The 17,469-nt window shown below is 30.1% G+C and overlaps 2 protein-coding genes across 2 annotated transcripts; both read right to left on the minus strand.

Moving 5' to 3' along the window:
* Nucleotides 1-460: 460 nt before the first annotated feature.
* LOC131613184 (uncharacterized) lies at nucleotides 461-2,995 on the minus strand. Its single transcript, XM_058884876.1, has 3 exons — nucleotides 1,958-2,995; nucleotides 934-1,878; nucleotides 461-841 (listed from the first exon to the last, which is right to left on the minus strand). Exons 1-3 carry the CDS (start codon nucleotides 2,993-2,995, stop codon nucleotides 461-463), a joined length of 2,364 nt encoding a protein of 787 aa, XP_058740859.1.
* Nucleotides 2,996-10,483: 7,488 nt separating this feature from the next.
* On the minus strand, nucleotides 10,484-11,768 carry LOC131611220 (isoflavone-7-O-methyltransferase 9-like). The gene is made up of 2 exons (XM_058883312.1): nucleotides 10,995-11,768; nucleotides 10,484-10,786 (listed from the first exon to the last, which is right to left on the minus strand). The coding sequence occupies exons 1-2, from the start codon at nucleotides 11,766-11,768 to the stop codon at nucleotides 10,484-10,486; spliced, it is 1,077 nt and encodes a 358-aa protein (XP_058739295.1).
* Between the last annotated feature and the right edge of the window lie 5,701 nt (nucleotides 11,769-17,469).

Raw genomic sequence — 17,469 nt, forward strand, 5'->3', positions numbered from 1 at the left:
AAGCAAACACAGTGTTGATAATTTGTTGAATAAAATTGTTTGTAAAACATTACCTAAATGTTGAATTAATGAAGTTCTTGTTTGAAAGCAAACATAGTGTTGATAATTTGTTGAATAAAATTGTTTGTAAAACATTACTTAAATGTTTTGGAAGAAAACACATTGTACTTAAAACTCCCATCAAACATTATACTTAAAACTTGTTTTGGAATCACATTACAAATAAAGTTACAAAAAGGCACATTATGTGCTTACAAAATGCTAGATAAAGTTGCATAATCAGAGGTCCTTAAAGTTACAAAATAGTAGACAAATAAACTACTGAGTAAATCTTCTTGCAATGTCCTTCCATTTATCTGAAGAGTCATCAATCACCAATGGTGCATCTGAAGTTGAGCCAGGCCCACTAATTTTCCTTGAATTTGCCAAAATCTTAATCCTTTCACTAACCCTCTTCCTCTTAGGCTTGCCAACAGGTCCCTTTTTCTTGGTTTTTTTTTGCAACAGATACATTAGACTCAGGCTGATCAGCTGCTATGGTTGTTGTTTCAATTTGAACATGTGATGCATGGACTGGATTAACTGTTGCAGTTTGAACAGGTGATGCAGGGGATGGATTCACTTCTGCAGCTTGAACAGGTGATGCAGGGGTTGGATTCACTGCTGCAACTTGAACAGGTGATGCAGGGGTTGGATTCACAACCTGTGATTGTTGTTCTTCAAAAGCCTGCATCATGTCATCAAGCATTGTCTCTAATTCAGGGTCTAATTCAGGGTCACATTCAGGTTCAACTCCAGCTTGTGCAGCAGATGTAGAAGCTTTGCTCCTTGGTGTCTTTCTCTGCATAAGTCACAAACATACATAACAATATAGGCATGAAATACAAGCCATAAACATATATAAGATCAACAATTATTGTTCAGTGTTGTTACCTTTCTCTTCAAGGCATTGGGATCTTGTTCAGTGCTCTTACACTTCCTTGAGTTATGTCCAAATTTGTCACACTTGGTGCATCTATAACTCAAACCAATTCTCCTCATCCTTGATCCATTTTCATCTTGCTCTCTAATCCTTAACTTCTTAGGTCTGCCAGGACCCTTCTTATATTGAGGTGGTTCCATGTTCTCAACATCCACATCCGGCCACATGTCCATACCATTAATTGGACTGACATTGTTTTCATAGCAACATTTGTAAGTCTCTCTCATGTAACAAGGATCAACATATGTTTCAGGATTCAAATTCTGATATTGAATTGCAGACACTGCATGTCTGCAAGGGATGCCCACAAGGTCCCAAAATCCACATGTACAACTTTTTTCCCCAAGATTAACAACAAATTGTAGCCCATTATATGGATGGTGCACCTGCCATAAATCACCCATGCTCCATGTTGGCAGCCATTCTCCACTCATCAAAGTTTCCTTATCTAATCTTTTCCTAGGATTAGGCATAACATTATGTTTCCACTTGTCAAGCTTAACCAGGCTATTGGCAATCCTACCCATTAAATAGTTCCTAATCCATTCTACCATTGTAAGAATTGGTTTATCCCTAGCTTGTAAAATTGTACTATTAAATGATTCACTTAAGTTATTCATCAGAACATCACACTTAGGGTAAAAGCTAAAGGAATGCTTACACCATAACTTTGTAGGTACTCCCATCAACCACTCCCATGCCTTCTTATCCAATGCCTTGAGCTCATTCATCTTTTTCTCCCATGCCTGAATGTATGTAGCTTTGGCAGCTCCCATGAGTAGGTCCCTGATAGCAGCTCCACCACCAAACTTCTTCTTGAAATTTGCATATAAATGCCTTAGACAAATTCTATGTTCAATTTGCTCAAACATCTCCTCAAAGACACTTACAAGACCCTGAAACACATATAAATACATAATTACTTACATACAAACCACAGATCTGAAAAAAAAAAGTAACATAAATCAAGATTACCTTTTGTTGGTCTGATATAAAGACATACTTTCTTTCAATCCCAATGTCTTCCATAAGTAGCTGCATAAACCATTTCCAACTTTCCTTTGTTTCAGTCTCTACTACACCAAATGCCAAAGGATAGTATTGGTCATTTGGATCCCTTGCCACAGCCACTAATAACTGCCCCCCATACTGTGTCTTAAGGTGACACCCATCCACTCCAATGAATGGTCTACATGCCTTTGTGAACCCTTTCTTACAACCATCAAAGCAGAAATAAAATCTACCAAATCTAGGAGGTAGGGTTGGAACTGGCCTCTCAGTATCAATCTTTACAGTATTTCCAGCTGAATGTTTCTTCAGCTCAGCTGCATAACTCCATAACTTGTTAAATTGTTCCCTTGCATCTCCTTCAATAATCTGCTCAGCCATGGATCTAGCCCTCCAAGCCTTCCCTTTGGTTATGCCTACTGAGTATTTTTTCCTAAGCTCTGTCATAATTTCTGAAACTTTAACTTTACCTTGTGATTTTCTTTTCTCAACAACTAGCTTAGAGACCCACTTGGAATTGGCGGTTTTGTTATTTAATACCCTAGCACATGTGTGTGTCCCCACCCAAGTTTTTATTTGGTAAGTGTGTCTGTCCCCCACTTTGCTACATAATGCTAAAAACCCACATTTACCCTTGCACTCCACCCTAACCCTATAGCTCTCATTTTTTACAAAAGTTATCTCTCTCCCATTTAAAATTGACCAGTCTCTAATTGCATCTTTAAATTCAGAAAGAGATTTGAATTCCATACCTAATTTGAATTGAAAGTCCTTGTTGACCAACTCACTTCTGAACTTCTCATACTTTGGCTTTGGTTGTTTGTCATCCTTGTCACTATCATCGGGATCAGAGCTATCCAGCTCTTCACTATCATATACCATCTCTCCACTTTTAAAATTGGTAGCATTCCTCTTAGAACTAGAACCCAAAACACTTTTAGGAACAAGAAGATTCACTTTGGTCCCCTTCACAGATTTCATTTTCTTGGTGTCCTTTGATGCCATAATCTTATATCTCATAGTCTTTCCATTTACCTCAACCTTGTTACCACTCTATGGTATTTCTACTTCCACTTCTTCAAAGTCTTCCTCTTCTCATTCACATACCCTTTCTTCTTCACTGTCATCAAATGCTGTCCCTCCTTCATAATCTTCATTTGCACTATCATCATCATTAGAGTCACTAAAACTCTCAAAATCCGGAGTCAACACTTTGGACATCATGTCTTCAACCCCATGTTCTACCCATATGTGTCCATCAACATTAAAGGACAAACTGTGATTAGCAATTTCTCCAGCTTGAGCATCATCAATCAAGTGGGTAAAACTTTTGTCCACAGTTGAAATCTTCCTCCATAGCCTGAAAGAATCGTAACCCCAGTCTTTCACCAAGCTAACAGCTTCAAAAAAACTCCACTTGTCAGAGTCTTGTCCTTCTACAATGGTTTCACTCCCTCCCCTGTAAAACACGTGATTGTCTTGCACAAAGTTTCCTCCATGGTGAAAGATAACTGAAAAAACCCCATTTCTGCAAACACCCAGGTACCTAAACGTTACTATTCGTGACCAGTCATTAAAATAAGTTCAATGGAGAAGAAGATTTAACTTACCTTTTGACAATGTGGATGAATGCAACCCTAGCAGCAACAGCAACTTCCCAGGATGATGAACGAGAGAGCATAGACTGTGAAGATGAAGAATCAGTTTTAGTTAGGGTTTAAAATGGGCAAAATAATGTGTTAACACTGAAGGGCATTAATGTCTTTCTACACTATCCAATACACATGTGGCATTTAAGTTCTGAAAAAAATGAAAAAAAACGTGACAGATCAGCATTTTTTGTGATGTGGCATGGAAAAGGTTTTAAGAAGAATTATTTTAAAATGTTGAGGGAATTCCTGCAACTTTTTTTTTGCAGGGGGGTTTTTCAAATGCGCCCTATATGGCAGGGGGCAAAATAGGTATTAACCCATATATATATATATATATATATATATATATATATATATATATATATATATATATATATATATATATATACACACACTTTCAGAAAAATAAGTAGGTGTATTTTAGCAAACCACAGTGGATGAATATTTCTTTTTTTAATATTATATTATTTACACAGAATATTAAGATAAATTATTTACAACAAATCTTTTCAATGGTTAAGCTCCATTCTTTGTGTAAGTTAAGGATCCCTTCTTTGTGTATGTTGAAGCTCCCTTCCCTATTTAAGTTCCAACTTCTAAAATAATGATGCATGAATGTCAGAACTTTGCATTCAAATTTACCATTTTTTTGCAGTATGTTCGTTTGAAGAGAGAGGAGAACACAAGAAATATCGTACTATATCTTTGAGTTAGAAATGTACAACACATCTTTGAAGCAAGATTGATTTTTTGCACTTGTAATCTATCAAATGAGAAAAAATACAACAACAACATCAACACTATTATGTGACATAGATTGCAAGGGCAGAAAAAATGTTTTGTTCTAGATAGAAGAAATTGAAGATTGGTTATGTCTTGCAATCCATCCCAAAGAATATTGAACGCGAGTTTTAGGCGGCTTCATTTAAGTAAGCATTAGGTTAAAATTTGTTTGACGAGTGTTTTTATAGTGAAATTTGATTATTTGATCCCTCGGTTATATCAAAAAAAACAAAAGAGTTAGTTCATTGAGTTTATACTTATAAACAAATAAAAACATAAACTGCAAAAGATGGGATTCGAAGCGTGTCCTGATTTGTTTTTTTCCTTGGTGTTTTTAAAAATCAAGGGAATATATTATTTTTATTATTTAAAAAAAATATATGACACGCTTAGACATAATACATTGTTTTTTTCTGGCTGAGGTGAAAGTTTCCTCATGAAATATATTATTTGTATTAGTGATAGGGTCAAGATCAAATGACACAAAGGTGTCAAAATTATTATCATAACACCTCTGATAACTCTTCACTGCATATTTGTATGATAAAACCAACCTTTGGATTGAAAGCTACTATTATATAGATCATGTCTGTAAAATTTAACATCAATCGGGAGTCATTTGACTTGTTAATGAGTTGCATAAAAATTCATTAAAACTGACAATTTTGATCCATCTTATTAACAAGCCAAATGATTTTTGATTTTGCTACACTGATATGAAGTGAAGAGTTATCGAATGTGTAATAATACTAAATTTGACACCTTGTTGTCATACACACACACACACACACACACACACACACACACATATATATATATATATATATATATATATATATATGTGTGTTAGGTTTTGATGTTGATTGAATTTTGTTAAAACAACTAGTTAACCAAGATGCTGGATAAGATGTCGTGACATGTTTGTACGAAATCATAGCCTATATTGTTTCTAATTTTAGTAGATTTGTATCCCGCGATTCAAAAGATTTGATATATGTTTCGTGTGGACCAAGTTGCGCATATGAAGATTAGATTCTCTGAAAATTTGTTTCAAGCAAGAAATATCTAAGGATTTGGTTCTCAAGATTGGATGTCAAAACATTAATGAGAACATTACATTTTGCACTAGAAGATTTGATTTGATCTGCAGATTTTATGCAAATCCTATATGTTTGTGAAAAGATATTTTTCTATGAAGAAGGTTTTGTTTGTGACAGTTAGTTTCTCTCTGATGTTGGGCTTTGTGAGGTTGGGATTTATCCCTTTCTGATGCGTATGCCTCTGATGTGAACTTATGTAGTTCCAAACTTTTTGTGCATTATTTTTGAAGATGTTCTTTTGAGGTAATGTTGAAGCTTTATCCCTTTTGTTCTTGGAAGTTTCTACTATTATTTAGTTTTTGCAAGTTGGTTTGTGTAAAGGTTGCTTTAGCCAAAATTTTGCCAAAGGGGGAAATTGGTAGGTTTTGGTGTCTTGGCTGAATTTTGTTAAAATAACTAGCTCAACAAGATGTTGGATAAGATGTTGTGACATGTTGGTATGACATCACAACCTGTATTATTTCTATCTTTATAAGATTTGTATCTTGCGATTCAGAAGATTTGATTTATGTTTTGTGTGGACAAAGTTGCGAATATGAAGATTGAATTCTCTGAAGATTTATTTCTAGCAAGAAATATCTGATGATTTTGGTTCTCAAGATTGGATGTCAAAACATTAATGAGAACATTATATTTTGCACCAGAAGATTTGATTTGATCTTATTTGATTTGTAGATTTTTGTGCAACAGTCCTAATTTGATCTGCTCTATTTTTTAGCCCAAGCCAAAGCTTCTCTCTGGCTATTAAAAGGAATTTTCTAAACCAAAGAAGAGCACGAGCCGCATATGTAAAAGTGTCAATTATTAGGGCTTCCCCTGTTCATTTTTTATTGTGAGTCACTCTTGTATTGTTTGATGCTAAAGCTGGACTGTTACTTGATTTGTAATTTTGAATCACTCATAAGATTTTAAGTAGTAGTTGATTAATGTTTATATGAGTGTGTCTCCTTTTTTTATTGTCATTGTTGTTTATCACATGTGTTGTGATTGAAGGGAAGTACTGGGAGGGGTCTCATACTTAAGAGTGTCTTAGATAGAAAAAACACGGGTAGTGATTACGTGTGAAGTTTGTAAAAACATAGGTTGTTCAGAACTTCAAACTAATACTATTATAGTGGATTTCCTTCCTGACTTGAATGCCCCCAAATGTAAGTGACGTTGCACCGAATTGGTTGAACAATTGACATGTGTTATTTACTTCCAGCAATTTACTTTACATTGTTAACTGTTATTTCTATTGTTACGATGTCTTGACATTGTATTCAACATTTATTCTTTCTTATTGTGCCAGAATTTCAATATATATATATATATATACATGAACAAAGAGTTAACTAAACAAACCACTTATAAGTTGTGTGAAGTGTTAATGACCCACTTATTGAAAAATACAACATGACATATAATTTAGGTAAAATATCTAGTTTGGTCAGTTAACTATATCATTGGTTCAGATTAGTCTCTTAATTTTTTTCGAGTCACCTTGATTCCTTAACTTTCAAAATATTTTATTTTAGATCTTTTCTAACTAGTGAGAATTTTCATTTGCAGTTGTAACAGCCCGAATTTAATTAACTGACTCATTAAATTAAATAAGGATTTATTTACTTAATTTGGACGAAGTTTGATAATTAATTGGATCGTCAGTGTTATTGAGAAACATGTTCGGATTATTAAGTGAAGTTGGAATTTATTCGGTTAATCGAAGAATTAATAAAGTGGAATATGTAGAGAAATAATATTAGAAATAATATTATTATTGGATTTTTATTTAATTGAGATAAAGTCGGATTTAATTGGATTAATTGGAAAATAATATTAAGGGTAATAATATTATTTGTTGGAGCATAATTATTTATTTGAACTACTCTATTTCATCAATTGGGCCTAATTAGTTAGGAAGTGGAATTATATGGGTTAAGCCCAATATGAATAATATAGTAAGGGTTGGAAGAGTAGAGGTATCATAACTTTGTTCATTTGCAAAAGAAGAGAAGAAAGGAGAAAAATCTAGGGGAGGAACAACAAGGGAGAAAGCTAGGGTTTGAAGCACCTTGAAGAGGTAAGGGGGAGAATCCTTCTTATTATGGGTTTGTATGATTGGGTCAATGGGTAGATTAACATGATTAGGTTTGTTGTTGGTTGAAATCCATAAAAAAAAATGATGTTAGAAATATGTTTTGATATTAGTAATTGATGCATTGGTGAAATTAGGGGATGATTGAGAACCACTAATTGGCATGTAGTGATACTATACCAATATAGAAACTGAAGCGTGTTCCTATACTGTAACTTATTTCCGGTCTGTGATATATATAAAAGCAGATATTTTCGAATAAGCAAGGAAAACAGGGCACATGTGTGTTTCTTTGTGTCATGAGGTATATACAGTGAAACATCATTTATTATAGTGATATATATATATATATATATATATATATATATATATATATATATATATTATTCCAGTTACTGTAGCGAGAGAAATTGTTCATTCTATAGCTTGTTTGTTACATCCATGTACAGTAGCGTGTGTATTTCAATTCCCTGTGGCACCAATTTGTTTTATGATATATATGTAGAGTGCTACATGATGGTTGGTCAAGATATAATATATAATTGGGAACATTAGGGTTCTAGAATGTTATTATATGACTTATTTTATTTTCTATGTCATATTTGGGTTCTATTATTATGCTAGAATGGAAACAATAGTATGTTATTGGAAACAGTAGGATGATGTATAATTAAAATAAGTAAGATACTAGAATTTAGAAAATGGAATAGAAATAGTATTGAATTAAAATTAATATAGTGTGATATTAATTGGGTGATTAAGGTAATAGTCGAATTAATTTCAATAAGTCTATTTGATTGAAATAAACTTGGATTTGGATAAGTTATTCGGTTTTACCGGTAAATTACGGTATCTTGAGAATTTAACCGTAATTGTATTTTTGGCCAAATACTAATGAATTGATACTTTGTTTGGAAGTATATTCTTATATTTTATTGGCAATATGAATTAACATGAGATAGTATGATTTACTAGTGTTAATTGTATTTTGTGAATCATAATTGAATATTGTTTCTATTATGTGGATTGATATCAATGCGTTGTGAATGTTGTGTACAATTTGATATATAATTCATAGAGTTTAATTATTGTTGGTATGCAGTAAGTTAAGATTGATGAGATAATCTTAATTGCATAGTTGGTTCGTAATTGTACATTCATTCATGGCATAGTCGGCTTTATTGTGGAAGCGGTGAAACTGTGGGTTCACATGGTAATAGACGGTGATCCTTGAATGGAAATAGACGTAGAATACGTTGATCCTTAATTGGAAACATGCGTGGTGGCTTTGATCTTGTCCGGATCGGAAGCGTGGCTTGGATTCTAGATATTGAATCGGAAAGCGGTGAAACGTTGGGTTCACATTGCGGTACCACATGCATAGCGTCACATATCTTGCATTGAGTCACATTAGAGTTATGCGGTAATTGAATATGTGAAATTGATGTAGTTGTGATATGTGTATGAGTTTGATAATTGAAATGGGTGATGTTTGGATACATACTTGGTTAAATGTGTGAATATGTGATAATTATGGTTATGTGCATAATTGGAAATATAGTATTGAAATTGGAATAGTATACTCTTTATACTTGTTAAATGCTTCATATATGTGAATATATTGATTAGTATTATTTTACATGATTAGGCATGGTGTAATAAATTCCTATAATTGTTGATTTTAACCATTGTATCTTTTTATACTTTCTTCATAATGATTCGTATTCTCACCCTTCTGTTTTAATGTTGCCCTCGTGTGGCGACATGCAGGTTCTGGAGTTAGTAGCTCGCGTGTGATCTTAGTCGGAGTTTCTTCCGAGTTATTTGGAGATTAGGTAGTGAGTCGATGCTCTGGTCATGTAACACTGGATAGACTAGTTATTTGTACTCATGTTTCTATTCGGTTATGTATTACGTTTGATTTGAGAACCTGTTATGTTACTACTTGTTGTTTGATAGGCTCTTAATCCAAATATTCTGAATTATGTTTTAGTTTATGTTGATATGATTATTGAGACTTGATCATGGTATGGGACATGGATCATTTTATGAAACACATGAGTATTTAGTAGTTTCCGCTGTGACTGCATATTCTGGATAAAATATGATTAATTGAGAAGTGTTATTTGAAATGACCAGGTGTATTATATATTGTAAGTAAATGTTGTCGGTTTTTAAAGGCTTTTAGTTTTTAAAAACATCGATGTGACGCCCTTTTGTTATATGCATGCTTATTCTCTGATTATATGCTTATTTATTTTGGGGTATAAAAGGGGTGTTACAGCACTCATTCATTGTTTTCTCTAGCTATCTACACGAAGATGAGAAACTTTATTACTGTATCTGAGACCCAGATTACATCCAACTCTTCTTTGGGCTTTTGCAACGACGAGAGATAACAATAATAACAATACTAACAAGAACGAGAATTCTTTTTGGAATGACGAGAAATAACAATAACAACAATACCAATAACAGGGAGAATTCTTTTTCAAATCAAGGTGCTGCAATGGATAAAAAAAAATTGAGATCATTCCAAAATAAAATATAATAGAATATAGTAGGATATTAACTAAATATAATTAATATGCTTCATTATTATACACTTATTTAAGTAATATTAATATGTGTACAAACTTTTTATCATACCATTCAATTACACACCCTTATAAATATTGTCAGCAGACAAGCACAACCTAATAAAGTTCGTCGGATCTCGACTTATTTTTAGCCCTAACACAACCTATATAGTGTTGAAATGTAAGAACGAAGTGTTTCGTTCTTTGACGTCTGACACATACTCTACATCATCACTTCTATTTTCTTAAACCAATTTTAAAAAGAAAGTGTTTATTTAGTGCATAATTAAGAACAACAATGTTTAAGGATATATTTCAATAACGGATAAATATCCTGTTAAAGGAGATATCTTATAGTTTGGAAAGCCAGCTTCGGCGAAGAGTTTCTTCCATTCTTCTTCAGTTCTCTCTTTCCCATTAAAAAGACATGTCATGTTTACATCCATAAGGAGCTTCATTTGAGTAATGTTCTTCTCATCTTTCTTTTGATTTATCACCATCTCTATCACAATCACTTTTCCTCTTTTTGCATCACTTGTAACTGCTTCTTTACATTTTTTCAATATCTTAATACAATCTTTATCACTCCAATTATGTAAAATCCACTATAGAATATAAAAAAAAAACAAAATATTAGACATTTCTTCAAATAATTTAAGATACTATCAAATTTATATTTATAACTGTTTAGTCAAAGATTGAACAATTTCAAATATGTCTCTGATCGTACGATCCAGACATGTCTGAACCATTCAATCTTGATTGATTCAACAATTATAAATGTAAATTTAACTTCGGTGTAATAAGTCATACCTTAAGAAGAATAGTATCAGAATTAGGAATAGATATGAACATGTCACCACCAACATAACTCAAATTCTTGGTGTCAGATAAATTCTCAACAACTTGTGGCCTATCAAAAACAATACATTTCAGCATAGGAAATGTCTTACAAATAATCTTAGCTGTTGTTCCAGTTCCACCACCAACGTCTACAATTGATTCCAATTCTTCAAACACAAAATTACAATCTCTCAAAACCAAGTTTATCATTTTCGAATCACAAGCCATTGCCTCGTTGAATGATCTATTAAAATTAGGGTTTTTATCAAGAAAATCCCAAAAAGCATATCCTAAAGTAACATCAAAGAGTGTAAGATCATCCTCATAAATCCACTTTTTCAGCTCATGAAAGGAGCACAAAAGCGTTGGATCAAGAATACCCTCAACCACTGGAGCTAAACAAATGTCACTTCCTTTAACAAGAAGCTCAGATGCAACCGTTAGAGCGTAAGCTTCTTCTTCATTATTCAAACCTCGATTAGTTACAATCTCAAAGAAGCCGTTGTGTGCGAGGTAACGCATGAGACTACGCACGTTACCCGATTTGGACGATGGAACTTGAAGAACTGAAACTAGGTTTGATAGAGTAATTGGTTGGCCATGATCATGGATGATATTTGGTATGTTCATTTCAACTGTCCATTTAAGAGACATGGAATCTATGAAGGCATACATGTGTTTGTATAAGAGAGTTTGTGCTTTGAAAATTTCACTTGGTTTTCGGCCATTGATTGATGAACTCATTCTTTTGCAAATGAATATTTGGTGTTTGTGTTTTCATTAGACGCATACTATTTATATATACATATAATATATTTATGATGTCGGTATGAACTTTCAAAGCAAACAGTAAGATTAATATAATATAATATACACTATGTCACAATTATTATCACATGGGAAATATTTTGCAATGTGAAACAAGATTTAAGGGGGGCATAGAAAAAATGGTTTAATTGTTTTTGCAAGCAGCCTCTTTTATAAACTGATATTTTTTCAAGTGTTTCTTTTCTTTCAAACTCTAAGAAAATAATAGAGGGATAGAAGTAGTGGATTACGTAATCTAAAATTATATGGCAAACCCTATAACTTCTTAAAAGTATACTAATATTTTATATTGTTTCACTAAGAAAATAATACATTGAGTTATCTTAACTCACTAAGTGTAATCTATTCAATTTTTTTTGTCAAAAAAAAAGTTTAATCTTTTCAATTTTATTTAATTTTTCTATAATAAATATTGTATATTAATATAGTAAAATTATTGGAGAGAAAAAAATTTAATTTGAGGGTTAGAGTTACGGACTCATGTATTTTTCTAATAAGATTAAAAAAAATAGGGATTTTTCGTTAACCGTTGGATCAGACAAAATGTTCGTGGGATATTTTTCTCTTATCGTTCACAAATCGTGAAGAAAATTATTATACATGTTAAGTAAGTATGATGTGATCAACAAGTTAGAGAAATCAAGAGTTTAAGAAAATTATTACTATTCGATTTTTAAAAAACTTAATCTGCACTGACTTCTCTATTTCTGACCACCGGCATGAAGACCTTCCATGATGGACACTTCTTCTTCAATAGACTCCTCTATCTCCATCCAAACTTCAAACACAAAAGATATCCTTTTCATAATCTTTTTAAATACTTATGACATCCTGATTTCTAATTTTTTCAAGCTTTGCCTTAAAAATAATTGTTTCTTAAACAAGATACTTGACGAGGCTTATAGATCTCAGGACTTGGACGCTAAAGAATAATTTATATAGGAGATGTATCACTAGTTAATGTGTTATTGAAGATAACATAATTACGAGACAAGCTCATGAAACCATAAGTATGGGAGTAATAAGACTTTGTGCCTTGAAATTTTCACTTGGTTTTCGGCCATTATAAAGTCATTATTTTGCAAATGAATTAATATTTGGTGTTTGTGTTTTCTTTTGAGGAGTAATATATATATATATATATATATATATATATATATATATATATATATATATATATATATATATATATATATATATATATATATATATATATATATATATATATATATATATATATATATATATATATATATATATATACCCAAATCACTGTTCACAAATATGTGTGAACAATGTTTTTTTTTAATTTTTTTTAAATTTTTCTTTTTTTTAATTATTTTGATTAATAAAATATTAAAATTTAGTTAATACAGTTTAAAGTTTGATTAATATATATTAAAAAAATAGTTTTAAGTTATAAAGTAAAGTTAGTTAATTGAATGTTATAAATTGATTAATATAGTTCATAGTTTGATTATCGAGTGTTTTGATATTAAATATTAAATTTTACGTAATAAATTAACTTTGGTTAATATTATGTATAAAATTGGTTAATACAGTTCATAACTTGTTTAATAAATTCTCAAACATAAAAAAAATTAAATAGTAAAATAAAGTTGATTAATCTATTTATAATTTAGTGTCTGAACATGGTTAATAGTATGTATTTGATTGATTAATATAGTAGTAAAAGTGGTTAATAAATTATAAGTAAAATAAGTGTTTAATAATATATATTTTTGTGATTAATACAATTATGAAGTAGAGTAATAACACAACCTTATATTTATGTTATAAAATAAATTTTAAAATGAATATTTTTTAAAAATTATATTATTTTAATAAAAAACATATAACGTACATATGTGTGTGATGTCGGTAAGAACTTTCAACAAACTAACAGTAAGTGAGTTACAAGTATTATAATATGAAAAATATTTTGCAATGTGGAACACGAGGTAGATGAAAGAACTGTGCGATTTAAGGGGGCCATAGAAAAACTGGTTTAATTGCTTTTGCAGGGTGCCCTTTTACAGACTATTTTTTTTTTTTTTCAAGTGTTTCTTTTCTTTCAAACTCTAACAAAAGAAAATAATAGAGGGATAGATGTAGAATAATAAAAATGGGTTACGTACTCTAAATTTACATGGTAAACCCGATAAAAAAAATATATACCAGTGTGGATTAGTTGTTTGAACCCAATAAAAATGGTTCTGCGATAAAAAAAATTGATTTTGAATTAATTGCAATTATGTAAAATTGAAAATCTTCATATTCTAGCTTCAAGTAGAATCAATTATTGAAAGCATAATCAATTATGCATGAGACAATCAAACACGTCAAAATCAATTCTAAGTGTCCATAATCAATTCTAGATGCCTCAAACATTAAACCAAACATAGACTATATCTAGTCAAATACCCGTGCGGCCATACGAATAAATTTATTTGATACGATATAAATTATATTTAGGTATGGATCAAAATTTTAAATTAGCTATTCATTTTAGAATGAACAATAGTGTTAAAAACTCAATTATTATATTTAATAATCAAAGTAATTATTGTTTAAAATAATAGGTATTGTGCTGATAATGACTTGTAAAATAAAAATTTTATTTGATAGAATATAAAATTTATTTATATACATATGTAAATTGAAATGAGTTATTTAATTATAAAATAAAAAATAATTATCATGCAAAGAGGGCATAACACCCTCCCTCTTATCATAATAATAACTAGTAACAAACCCGTGCATACGCACGGGTTCTGGTCTGTTGCGCGTATTTGTTTACATAATATATTTAGATCAATAATAAATTTTTTCATATATAAAATATTTAGATCAATAATAAATTTTTTCCGTATATCATTTTTGAATTAAAAAATATTTGGATCATAAATATCATTTTTCATATATAAAATATATAGATCAATAATAGATTTTTTTCCCGTATACAAACTTCATTTTTGTTTAGGTATCATTTACAAAAATATTTGGATCAATATAAATTTTAGTATATAAAATAATTAGATTAATAATAGATTTTTCTTTCGTATCATAATTTTGAATAAAAAATATTTCGATCTTAAATACTATTTTTTTATATAAAAATATATAGATCAATAATAGATATTTTTTTCGTATACAAATATTATTTTTGTTTAAATATCATTTTAAAAAATATTTGAATCAATGGTAAATTTTCGTATATAAAAATATTTAGATTAATTATAGACTTTTTTCCGTATACCATTTTTGAATAAAAAATATTTGGATCATTAATACCATTTTTTATATAAAATATATAATTCAACAATAGATTTTCCCCGTATACATACTTCATTTTTGTTTAGGTATCATTTACAAAAATATTTGGATAAATAATAAATTTTCGTATATAAAAATATTTTGATTAATAATAGATTTGTTCTCGTATACCATTTTTTAATCAAAAATATTTGGATTTCGTATATAAAAATATACCATTTTTTATTCTAGCTTCAAGTAGAATCAATTATTGAAAGCATGATCAATTATGCATGAGACAATCAAACACGTCAAAATCAATTCTAAGTGTCCATAATCAATTCTAGATGCCTCAAACATTAAACCAAACATAGACTATATCTAGTCAAATACCCGTGCGGCCATACGGATAAATTTATTTGATACGATATAAATTATATTTAGGTATGTATCAAAATTTTAAATTAGCTATTCATTTTAAAATGAACAATAGTGTTAAAAACTCAATTATTATATTTAATAATCAAAGTAATTATTGTTTAAAATAATAGGTATTGTGCTGATAATGACTTGTAAAATAAAAATTTTATTTGATAGAATATAAAATTTATTTATATACATATGTAAATTGAAATGAGTTATTTAATTATAAAATAAAAAATAATTATCATGCAAAGAGGGCATAACACCCTCCCTCTTATCATAATAATAATAATAATAATAATAATAATAATAATAATAATAATAATAATAATAATAATAATAATGCAAAAAATACTCGTAAGATGAAGAAATATAAAGAGGAAATTTTGATATTTTGAAATAAAGATTTTGTCTTTTAAATCAAAGAAAATTATTGATTAAAGTAAAATATGAATAATGATCCGTGGGATGAAAAAATTATTCGATGCAATATAAAATGTAGCGAAAATACTCTTTTTTGTCCCTTAACTTTGCTTCGGGGTCCAATTTGGTCCCTTAACTTTTAAGAAGTTCAAATTAATCCTTTAACTATTAAAACAGCGCCACGTTAGTCCTTCCGTCTGAGTCCGTTAGTCAAAGTAAAAAAAACGTCCAGGTAACATTACAATATACTGACGTTGAATGCCACTATTTATTATTTTAAAAAATATCTTTTTATTCTTATTCTATTTCACTATTTATTCATTTCAATTTTCACTAATTTTTTTTTAACATTTTCATTACAATAAATAAAATGATGGCGACTTGGTATGGTCGTTTGTTTTCTTCATGGATTCGGGAGAGAGTGTCTGTCTGTGTTGTTGTTGAACACAGAGAGAGACAGAGACACAGAGGAAAAAATGAGATTTTAAAGATCATAAAAAATTCAAAGGATGATTCCATTTTGATTCTTGTTTCCAGTTTTAGATTCTTCAAAATAAAAAAAATAAAAAACAACAATCTTTTTTCTTTCCTCTTTAGAAAACCACAAGAAAATCTCAACATTTTGAATACCCTTTACTCAAAACTTTGTTGTTCATCTTAGGGTTTGGATCCACAGTGTTTACACGCTTGTGCTGGTGGAATAGTTCAGATACCTCAGGTGAATACCAAAGTTTTCTACTTTCCACAAGGGTATGCAAAATTGGGAGGGGACGATGATAGGATTTGGATTCAGAGGGTTTCATTTTTGCTTCTCTTGCATGGTGGTTTTTGTTTATGAAACAATGGTTTTTGTTGTAGGTTTTGGTTTATGAGATTAAGGGTATTTTGAAAAAGATGAAGAATATATTAAAACCCATAAATTATCATTTAGAGTCCGATTTTCTTTCACTATATCAGTCATAAAAATTGAATTTTACATGTCACCTGCCACATCAACAAAAATTAACACCGTTATTGACATTTTGACGGAAAGGACCTACTTGCTCCGTTTTTAAGACTTAAAGGATTGATTTGAATTTTTTAAAAGTTAAGGGACCAGACTGGACCCCAAGGCAAAGTTAAAGAACGAAAAAGGGTATTTTCCCTAAAATGTATATATAACAAATGCAATATTTGAAATGATTTACTAAATTGTAAAACGAATAATAATCATATAAATTTAATTGTATTAAATAAATATTAAAAAAAATTGTGAGATGGAAAAATTAATATTTAAAAATAAAGATTTTGTCTCTCAAACTAAGACATGGTTGATTAAATAAAATAGATATTGTGTTTATAGTGACACGTTTAAAATTAAAAAATAGGTTATAGTGTTTTTAGTGATACTAAATAAATAGAAAAAAATGAAAATGAAAAAGTGTGGGAAAAAATGTGAGAGAGACTTGAAATTTTAATCAAGAAAAAGAATGAGTGTATGTAATATTTAATTGTGATTTAATTGCTGAAGTCTGAA

The sequence above is a fragment of the Vicia villosa genome, linkage group LG6 (genome assembly GCF_029867415.1).
Source record: "Vicia villosa cultivar HV-30 ecotype Madison, WI linkage group LG6, Vvil1.0, whole genome shotgun sequence".
Classification (NCBI taxonomy): domain Eukaryota; kingdom Viridiplantae; phylum Streptophyta; class Magnoliopsida; order Fabales; family Fabaceae; genus Vicia; species Vicia villosa.

Excerpts from the sequence above, each read along its gene's own strand:
- LOC131613184 (XM_058884876.1), bottom strand. The coding sequence starts at position 2,995 with ATGGCATCAAAGGACACCAAGAAAATGAAATCTGTGAAGGGGACCAAA. Across the intron at positions 1,879-1,957 it reads TTATATCAGACCAACAAAAG|GGTCTTGTAAGTGTCTTTGA; the intron begins GTAATCTTGATT and ends TATGTGTTTCAG. Across the intron at positions 842-933 it reads CCAATGCCTTGAAGAGAAAG|AGAAAGACACCAAGGAGCAA; the intron begins GTAACAACACTG and ends TGACTTATGCAG.
- LOC131611220 (XM_058883312.1), bottom strand. The coding sequence starts at position 11,768 with ATGAGTTCATCAATCAATGGCCGAAAACCAAGTGAAATTTTCAAAGCA. Across the intron at positions 10,787-10,994 it reads CTGATACTATTCTTCTTAAG|TGGATTTTACATAATTGGAG; the intron begins GTATGACTTATT and ends TATATTCTATAG.